Below are 9,743 nucleotides of genomic sequence, written 5' to 3'. Positions count from 1 at the left end.
CACACACACACACACACACACACACACACACACACACACACACACACACACACACACACACACACACACACAAAAACACACACAGTGCTAGCCACCATGACTCATACTGTACATACTGTATCAATGCCAGAAAGAGGGTGGGGCATACAGTTCTTTCTATTCTTTAATGACTAAAAGGCTGGGCAGTGTGTGTACTATATATCCTAGAGACTGTGTCTGTGTGTGTGTGTGTGTGTGTGTGTGTGTGTCTGCCTGTCTGTCTGTCTGTGTGCATCGGTGTGTGAGAGAGAGAGAGAATGGGAGAACTCTCGGGGAAATCACTAAAGTAACTCTGAGGTCTTTTAGGACAAGAGGATTCTCCTGTGTAGGGCTTCCAGTGATTCATGCTGTGTGACCCAATTCTCAACCTGTTTGTGTGTGTCTGTGTGTCCGTGTGTCTGTGTGTCTGGGTGACAGTGACAGTGAACACAGTGAAAAAACAGCAATGACAGTCAAAGAAAGAGATATGACAAAAACTCGGTCTAGCAGTTCAGAGTCCATATCCAGGAGGCTTTAGTGTGTGTGTCTGTGTGTGTGTGTGTGTGTGTGTGTGTGTGTGTGTGTGTGTGTGTGTGTGTGTGTGTGTGTGTGTGTGTGTGTGTGTGTGTGTGTGTGTGCATGGGCCACATCTGATGCACGTGTCATAAGGACTGACGCCATCTGAAGTTTGTGATGCCGGCTCTATAAATAAAAGCACTTCCGCATGGGCTGCCTGTTATCTCAGTAACAGGTTGAAGGTGTGTGAGGAGTGGGCTCTCTTTCGCTCCCTCTTTCTCTACCTCCAGTTTCTCTCTCTCTCTCTCTCTCTGTCCTCTCTCTCTCTGTCCCTCGCTCACTCTCTCACTCTTCCCGCTGGCTATAAAACCAGGTCAGCCCATACATTGTTTGTCCGAGCCTCTGTTTTTCTTTTTTTCCCGTCCTCAACAGTACTCAGCAGTAAGAGTGGATGTGGCTCCTTATCGCACATACGGGGGGGGGGGGGGGGGGGGGGGGTAGCTTGTCATAACAGCCTAGTACACTGACCCTAAGCCTGTGGCCTGGGTCTCTACCGCCTGCCAAAGAGAGAGTGAGAGAGAGAGAGATAGAGAGAGAAAGAGAGAGTGAGAAAGAGAGATAGAGAGAGAGAGAGAAGAGACACTTCACCCTCTCTCTGAGCTATCACTAGGAAACGCCGGCCTGATGCTAATGTTAGCGAGTGACCACAGAGGTCAAAGCTGCTATCAAGCAAAGAAGAATGTTTCAGCACACCAACAGTGAGAGGGTTTTAAATTGTTATAAATACAAATTAAACCAAATATAGTGTAGTTTTGTTGTATCCAAACAATACACATACAGTACAGTAGACTGTAGCAGTACAAGTGATTTATTAGCAACAGTTATGTTGAGTAACTAAAAGGCTAGATAAGGTTGAAAGTTCATAACAAACTACTTCTGGTAAAACATGGTGTGCAACAGCCCACAATATACAAAGACCCCCAAATTGCTTGTTAGTATCTGAGTTTTATTATCAGATAAACACCATACTAATAATTTCAATTGAAGAACACAGTAAATAAAAAAACATAGTAATTATTCCTATTACATGTAGGCCTAATTAAAGATGTTTCAGTTAAGATGTAGATGTGAAGAAAAGGTCTCATGGGTTGAGGTCTATTCACTCCCCATGGCTTACATAAAGCTAGAGGACTTGTTACTACACAACTCATAAACTGAAACAGAGGATACCATCTTTACTCAACAGAACAAACACAACATTGATAAACACAACAGAAAGGACAAGCTGACCTAAGTGTTATATTTAGATATATCTATAAAATAATTCACACAATCCATACCTTGACAGGTTTTAATTATTATAAACTGGTTATTACCATAAAGCAGCACTAACTTTTCATGCAGTGTGTTAACAAGGAGCCGTGTCGATGACAGCAGAGCTTGTCCTATGATTGTTGTCTGATATTTATTCATATTACTCAGGAATTCATGAACAAGCGCATGGATCAGTCCACGGGTTTGTAAACAGAATTTGTAGAAGGTCTTTCCACGTCATGGTTAACAATTAACACCTTTATTTTAGAGAAAGAAAGTTTTCTCGGAAACACTGTACATGATAAGGATTAGAGAGCTGTTGATTCGTTTGGGGCTACAACAAACTCATATCAGCAGCTCTACGAGCCCAGGCAGAAACTGCTGTTACTGCAAAACACACACACACACACACACACACACACACACACACACACACACACACACACACACACACACACACACACACACACACACACACACACACACACACACACACACACACACACACACACACACACACACACCTACCGCTGTTCATGCAAATCACTCAGAAGTGAAATAAAACCATCAAGTATATAAACCGAAACACTGTTATTGGTCCCAGAATGCCGTTGCCCGTCATGCAGAGGCGTTTAGGCGTGCTGAGGTGTGAACACTCAAGCGAGCGTAACCTCATAATTCATCCTCCACAACGGGGCCGAGAACACCAAACAGGAAAGCGCAATAACTCACCCGAATAACTCATCAGCCCTGCCTTTCCTTTCCGCTGGGAGCCAGGCCATACTCACCTCCCACAACCCCCCCCCACCCCCCCCCCCCCACCCAAGTTCGGCCAATCAAACACAATGCTACTAGCTGTTATCCAATCAGCACTTTTGTAAGTCAACAGAGAAATGAGCCAATCAGCTCCACCATCAGCTACTTTCATCTATGCCAAGGCCATCATTTTCACTCATAACTCACAACTCAGGACTCCCTTTTAATTAGCTTACCAACAATTTCCTTCATCAAATCAGCACAATAAAACATGTGTTGAAGTGGCAATTACAGAAACCCAATAAGGTGACAAGTGCTTGGCTTGGTCAATTTCAAGGTGGAAAGATGGGCAGCCAATGTCTCTGGATCATCAGCAAGCTTAATCACTTTATGCAGTGAACACCCACACATGATAGCTACACACTAATGCTGGCAGCATCTCGAAGACGTCGTCTGCAGGTGGAGGTACAACAGCCAATGGTTCAAGAGTACAGTACAAAACCAGTAATAACACTGTTTGTTAGCCTACAATGAGGTAAAATGACACAAATGGAAAAACTGTTCATCCAAGTCAACTCATACAGCAAGAACTTGCCATAGTTATACAGTATGATTGTTTCTATACTTCTGTAGTATATAGTACAATATCAAACCTATGTTCTCATATGTGTTCCCTGTCAAACACGTATATAAACAAAAATAAAGCACTGACAACTTTAGGTGCCCCCACCCAGCAGTGCCACAGTGAGTTCTAAAATGGGGGTGCAAGAGTCGAGAGCGTTAAGGCAAGTATGGAGTATCTCCCCTGAGAATGTTTTTGCTGTTGTTCTCATGGCCAAATGTCATTTTCATGCAGTTTCAGACAGAGAGAAATCATACTGTTTGAATCTATAAAAAACTTACTGTAGCTCACCATACACTAATGATTAGTGTATGGTGAGCTAATCATAGTTGGATTGTGACTAATCAGTACTCCATTGCTCTGTGTAGATTCAGCACTGTATTGGGACACAGGATATTGCACAAAATACACATTCTATATATTTCCAGGATAGCTGATCAACTTGAATCAATTTCCTGGTGTCAATGACAAACTACTCTCTAACATTCCAGGTTTTCCAGGATGTGTGGGAACGCTGTTTACTCGTGTCATGTTTGACCCATACAGGAGTTCAGATGCTAGCTACTGTAGGTCAGAAACACACTGCTGAAGAAGGAGCTCATGGATTGTGTGATGTGTTAAACCAGCCAACCAGACGTGCAGTAGTCGTCAGCTACTTCACCTGTCCCAGAATGCACCTCAGTGGTGTATGTGGTGTGAAGACCACACACCGTACACACAATTAAAAGTATAAATGAGTGCTCAAGTGTGTGTGTGTGAGTGTGTGTGTGTGTGTGTGTGTGTGTGTGTGTGTGTGTGTGTGTGTGTGTGTGTGTGTGTGTGTGTGTGTGTGTGTGTGTGTGTGAGGTCAACATGCACTAATGAGCACCGTCACATCAGTCTCCTCATCAGTTATCTGTGAAGAGATCACCAGCGTTAGCATTGTGCTGACTAGCGTCTTCTCTCATTTCCTTCAGCCTACGTGTGCTCTGGGTTTTTATTTATTCATTTATTTCATTTTACCCCTCCCGCCTTGCCCCACTTTCACACCAAAAAAAAACACAGCTCTTAACAGATTATCATCAGGGGAACATTTTTTAAAAAATAATCATAATTCCCACCATCTCAATGGTATCTCCCACAAAAATCTACAGTGAGTAATATGTGGTATTAGGTTTAATTAAATTAATCGACTACGATGGTTGTTAGGAGGCGGAAAACACACACACACACACACACGCACACACACACACACACACACACACACGGAGTGGGCGGCGAAGAGCAGAAAAGGGAGCGAAAAAAGAAAAGAAAAAGCACAAAAGCCTGGTGTCTGTGGGTGGGTTAGTTGTGGGGCTGGTTACGGTGGTTGTGGGGGTGATGGTGGGGGGTTTTAGAGAAACGCATTCACACCTATCATCTAATTATACAACAACATTAATCACATTAGGGGTGGAACTGATTGCCAGGGCCTGGGCCCAGACTGCTGCTCCTACGTGGGGGCTTTTGTTATTGTAGTGGAGTCACCGCTCCTGCCTGCTGCGTGCTGATAGCAACTCTTATCGCACTTGGCGATCTTTATCTGCGCTGGAGATCGGGGCCCCGGGGCTTATCAAAAGTTCACATCGAGCTAAAAGCAGAACAAAGACGGAAAAACACACAGGCAAAAGCCACCAAGGCACTACAGAGCACGAGAGAGAGAGAGAGAGAGAGAGAGAGAGAGAGAGAGAGAGAGAGAGAGAGAGAGAGAGGGAGAGGGAGAGAGAGGGGGAGAGAGGGAGAAGAGAAGGGGGGAGGCAACCCAAAGACAAAGTCACACCGTGAGTTTAAAAAAAAAAAAAAAAGCTTTTCACAACTTCCAGTGTAAAGTGAAGAAGCTCATTCTGTAGTAAAGAGACTTCCTGACCTGGCTTTTTGGGGAGTTTTTTGTTCAGGCCTCACACTTAATGTCAGAGACGCAGAGAAAGACACAGAGATGAGGAGGAAACAGGAACTTTGATTATCATCAAACTCAAGGTTACAAAAAAAAAAAAGAGAAGAAAGAAAAACTTCAAAGTACGAAAAAAAAAACACAGTCACGTCACATCTTTAACTGTTCGGTCAGTGTAAGGAACCTCTTCAAATCATCTGACCCTGCAGAGTTTCTCTCTCCCCCTCTCTGTGAACTCTGACCCTTGACCCTCCACGCAGGCCAGCTGAATAATTCAGGGTGACCCCAAGGACGTCTGGATGATGTCAGCATGGCGGAACCGCTGCAGCGTGCACGCTATCTCCCAGCATCAGCCCAGGCCTCCTATCTGCCTCCATCTGAATGCCTGCTTATCTGACCCCACCATCTCAGTGTGGGAGCTGCTTTTAGACTCAGAATACATCCATCTGCCATTTCTGTATGCCTGCCTCTGCCCCCTATTCCCCTTATCTGCTTTACCATCCTATTCTGCTCTTATCGGCCCATCCTCTCTCTCTCCCTCTCTCTCTCTCTCTCTCTTTCCTTCTCCGTCTCTCTCACACACTTTTTTGTCTCTCTCTCTCTTCCTCTCTCTCTCTCTCTCTTGTTTCTCTCTCTCACTCACTCACTTATCGGTAGCTACACTCAGCCAGTTGCAAACAACAAACAACAACAACAACAACAACAACCAACAACACAAACATGACAAAGATGAGAATTCGGCAGCCAAATGTAATTATAGTGCGGAATCCGTTCCAATCGCCTGCATCTGTCTCACGCTCGACCCTTATCTGAGGAAGAGATCGCTGTGGCTCCACTATCACCTTCCTCTATCTCAACAGACAAAATTATATATAAATATAAATATATAAGCCCTGGGTTCCAGCCCCACCGGGCCACCCGCTAATCTCTTCATCGGGGACGGATGGATTATCTGTTCCTACCATCTTCACCACTGGGAGAGTGACGCACAAAAGACGCACACAAATATTTCCTCTAACACACGCTGGATCCTATGAAACCAGACACTGTAGTTGTGGGGGGAGACTTGTATCCCCCCACAATCCCCCCCTTGCATATGCAAACGCTCAATAACGGTCTGTTATTTTTGAATAAGCGACTGCAATCGCAAGTCTGTGACCATGGCCTGAAAGTCAACATGTCTGACGAGGCCTTGGAGATCATGGGAGAAAGAGGAAAGAAGCAATGTGGGTTGCCCCCCTCCTCCCTCTCTCTCTCTCTCTCTCTCTCTCTCTCTCTCTCTCTCTCTCTCTCTCCCTATCTATCTTTATCTCTTCCTCTCCGTCTCTCTCCCTCTCTCTATCTCTCTCTCACTCACTCTGTCTTGTGTACCATGTGACTGCAGACCCATCCGGGCGAGAGGCCTGATAACAAAGAGGGCCATGACACCCATCAGAAGCCTGCTGCTCAGCTCTTATCTCTCCCAGTGTCTAGAGTTGTCCGCAGAGCTCATTAGTTTCATCAGTGCAGAGGGTGTGTTTTCAAAACCATGCATCTGTGGGACATGTATAATGTATCTTAAAATGTTTCACTACAATATACTATTTTATGCCTGGGGTATTCGGGCAGCAGACCAGGGCAAAAGACCAGGGCCTGGTCCTACCGTACTCTCGTACATTCAGCCAAGTCTTTTTAACAATCAAAGCCAATTGGAAATTGTATGGTGATTATTTACACCCACAAACCAAACACAACACTGCCAAACCAATACATTGAGTACGTTGTAATCAAGGACATGACAGAATGGCGGCAGGATCGGCGTTTCACATTATTTTTCTTATATTTGGGTCTAAGTTTTAGAAGATGCCCATCACTGAACTTGCCACTTTTTCGGGCACACACACACAGGAGATGCAGTGGCTTTTTTCACAATAGTCACCTAAAGGTGAATTAGGCTATATAACAATTAAAGTGGGCAGTGAAAGGATATGACTAACGGTTCCATTAGGAACACTACTTCAAGTCATTTTGTGCGTGCCGTGCCGTGCCGTGACTGCCCACTGGTGCGCCTGTTCCTCTGCAGTTGCCTTTAAACAAACCTCGAAACCGCCTTTAACGCTCTGCGGTACATGTATATGCTAATGTTACCTTATCGGGCGATTTTTCTTCCCCTTTCAAGAGTCGCTTTCTGCCTTTGACTCGCATTAATATTTATTTTTGAACAGCCCTTTCAAATTCAACCTCCAAGATATTGCTACTGTGCTTATCGCGCCGAATCATCTCCTCTGGATGAAGAACTGAAACAGCGTCTGGCACCAGAGCAAAACGACTTTTCAGCACTGCTGAGTCGTTTGAGAGAGAGAGAGAGAGAGAGAGAGAGAGAGAGAGGGAGAGAGACCCATTATTTTTACTCTGACAAAATATCAACTGTGAGATCTAAGCAGAGAACTGTGATAAACCTCACATTTTATAAACAGGAAGAACTTGTCAAGCACAGAGACGAAGTCGGCCAGCTTAGGACAAGGCAGGAAAAAACTAGACCGGCGCCTGAGCATTACAGAGTTAAAAGGATTGATGAAAAAAGATCCAATTGTAAGCGGTTATCAGCGAGCGAGATCAGCTGGGCGCGCTATCTGACGCCCCATCTCTGGAAACAGAACTGAAAAGCCGGGGAGAAATGCAACGCCAGCCACAGTACAGCCACAGACAGAAAACAAATAAAAAAGATCCAATTTTAATCCTTATCGCCCCTGAGATCGGATCGCTGTTTATCTGCTCTCACATCATCTTTTTCAGAGAACAGTGACGTTTCCACAACAGAATTAAACAGGAAACCACGGTCACAGTTCGGTTGGCTATGGGCAACGTGTCTGAGGAAAGTAAGCAGATTTTAGACTGTCCTTGCAATGTTTTTGACTTAAAAAGATTAATTCCAGGATGGTGTGCAATCTCCAGTGGGCAATTTCTATGACTAGAGAGCAGTCTCAAAAGTTTTCAACTGTACTTTACATGACACATGCAAACATGTTTTGAAGTATACAATCACTCTCAAATAAGGAAAAACGTTAGCTCACTGTATGCGAATGTCCCTTATGGAATGGAATTTCGTTATTTTTTTTACCACCACTATTTCCTTCACCTGTAAACTAGAGTTGTGCTAACACACACACACACACACACACACACACACACACACACACACACTCACACACATTCGGGTGTTGCACGAATATTCTGACATGTGTTAGACTACACATTAATTTAGCCTACTGAGTAGAATAGTAGCCTAATATTACACTGATAGTCACAAGCTACCTGTATTGAGTACAGCCCTCGTCAGTGGGTTGGAGAGTTTGCAGTGTCGCTACGTCCCCACACTTGATACCCAGGTAGTAGGGTTTATTTCTAAGAAATTATTATTGTCAGCAGCTGATAACCCATCTGGACATTTTGCGCTTATGGAATCAGCTAGTCGGAGCATTCAGTTCTAAACCCACAGTTCTACCAATGACCATTCTCTTTAATGAGCAGCTGAACTGTGAATAATTAACTATCTTTAAAGATGAGAGTTAATTTAAGGCTTACGTTTGATCTGCCGGGGCTTGCTCTGTTTTCTTCGAGACATGACTGTCGCTTGTTTCCTGGTATACGGCAGGGAAGTGATCAGTCCACGGAGAACTAGCAGCAGAAAAACACGGATCGATCTCCGTCCGGGGCTACCCGCATGACATGCACTTTGATATCAGCCGTCGGAGCTACCTGTGGCCGCGTGAGCTTCTTGTGACGGTACTTTTTCAGTTGCTTCCCAGATGAGCGCTCCTACTTCCCCGGCGCCTCCGGAGCGTCGGTACTGCCACAACGAAACGACTTGCTATACAATGTCTCTGTAATTACTGTTACAGTTTCGTGGCTTGCAAAGCTGCCAATGTTGTTGCTTACTTGCGTTAATTCCTGGTCCACACCCCCATCCGTACTACTAAGTCGCAGTTCTCAATGGAACCGTCAAATACATTAAACACAAGGGCCGATGATGAGCCACACAGAAACGCCTCCCGCCACGCCTCTTCCGTGTGACGTAAGACGCACGTTCAAGCTACGCCCGCGCACGCTTTTAAGCAAAACATTATTTTTGTAATAAATTACCTAATTTAATCGATACACAATTGCCTGTTTTGTCCCAAACTTAACCTTTTTTCCCCCGAATAGATCATTCATAACTCGTTCGTCAAATTATCGTGATCCTTCACTTTCATTTTGTAAAGAAATTTAGATTGATTTTAAGGAATGCATTTTATTCTTTTAATTCTAAAATCTAATTACTTTGGCTGTATCTCTTTGTCATGATTCTTCACAATTGCACATGCCATCAATATATTTAATCATCCTATTACTGAATAATAATAATAATAATAATAATAATAGTATGGTAAAAGAAATCTCTATTTAGCCTATATATTAGGCCCTATTAACTGCCGCTCTCTCAACAGTAGCCTAGGTTGTGAAAGGCATAGCCTTATATATTCTTCTTTCTTTGAAGTCGATCTATTTGTAATTTCCTGGCAGAAAAAAATCCCAATGATAATTGTTTATCTTTGCTAAACGCGATTCTATCAACTCATTGCTACCATC

At 44.0% G+C, this 9,743-nt stretch overlaps 1 protein-coding gene across 2 annotated transcripts in view; it reads right to left on the bottom strand.

Annotated features, from left to right (window-relative positions):
- Positions 1–9,100, bottom strand: part of zfpm1 (zinc finger protein, FOG family member 1) — a 94,283-nt gene extending 85,183 nt beyond the window's left edge. For both annotated transcript variants that reach the window (XM_062547581.1, XM_062547582.1), the window contains exon 1: positions 8,700–9,100. In XM_062547581.1, coding sequence (XP_062403565.1) covers positions 8,700–8,739 — 40 coding nt within the window. In that variant the 5' untranslated portion in view covers positions 8,740–9,100. The remainder of the gene's footprint in view (positions 1–8,699) is intronic.
- Between the last annotated feature and the right edge of the window lie 643 nt (positions 9,101–9,743).

This window comes from Sardina pilchardus, chromosome 10 (genome assembly GCF_963854185.1).
Source record: "Sardina pilchardus chromosome 10, fSarPil1.1, whole genome shotgun sequence".
In the NCBI taxonomy this organism is placed as follows: Eukaryota; Metazoa; Chordata; class Actinopteri; order Clupeiformes; family Clupeidae; genus Sardina; species Sardina pilchardus.
Note: the sequence above shows the minus strand (reverse complement) of the source record. Positions and strands in the feature narration are given on the sequence as shown.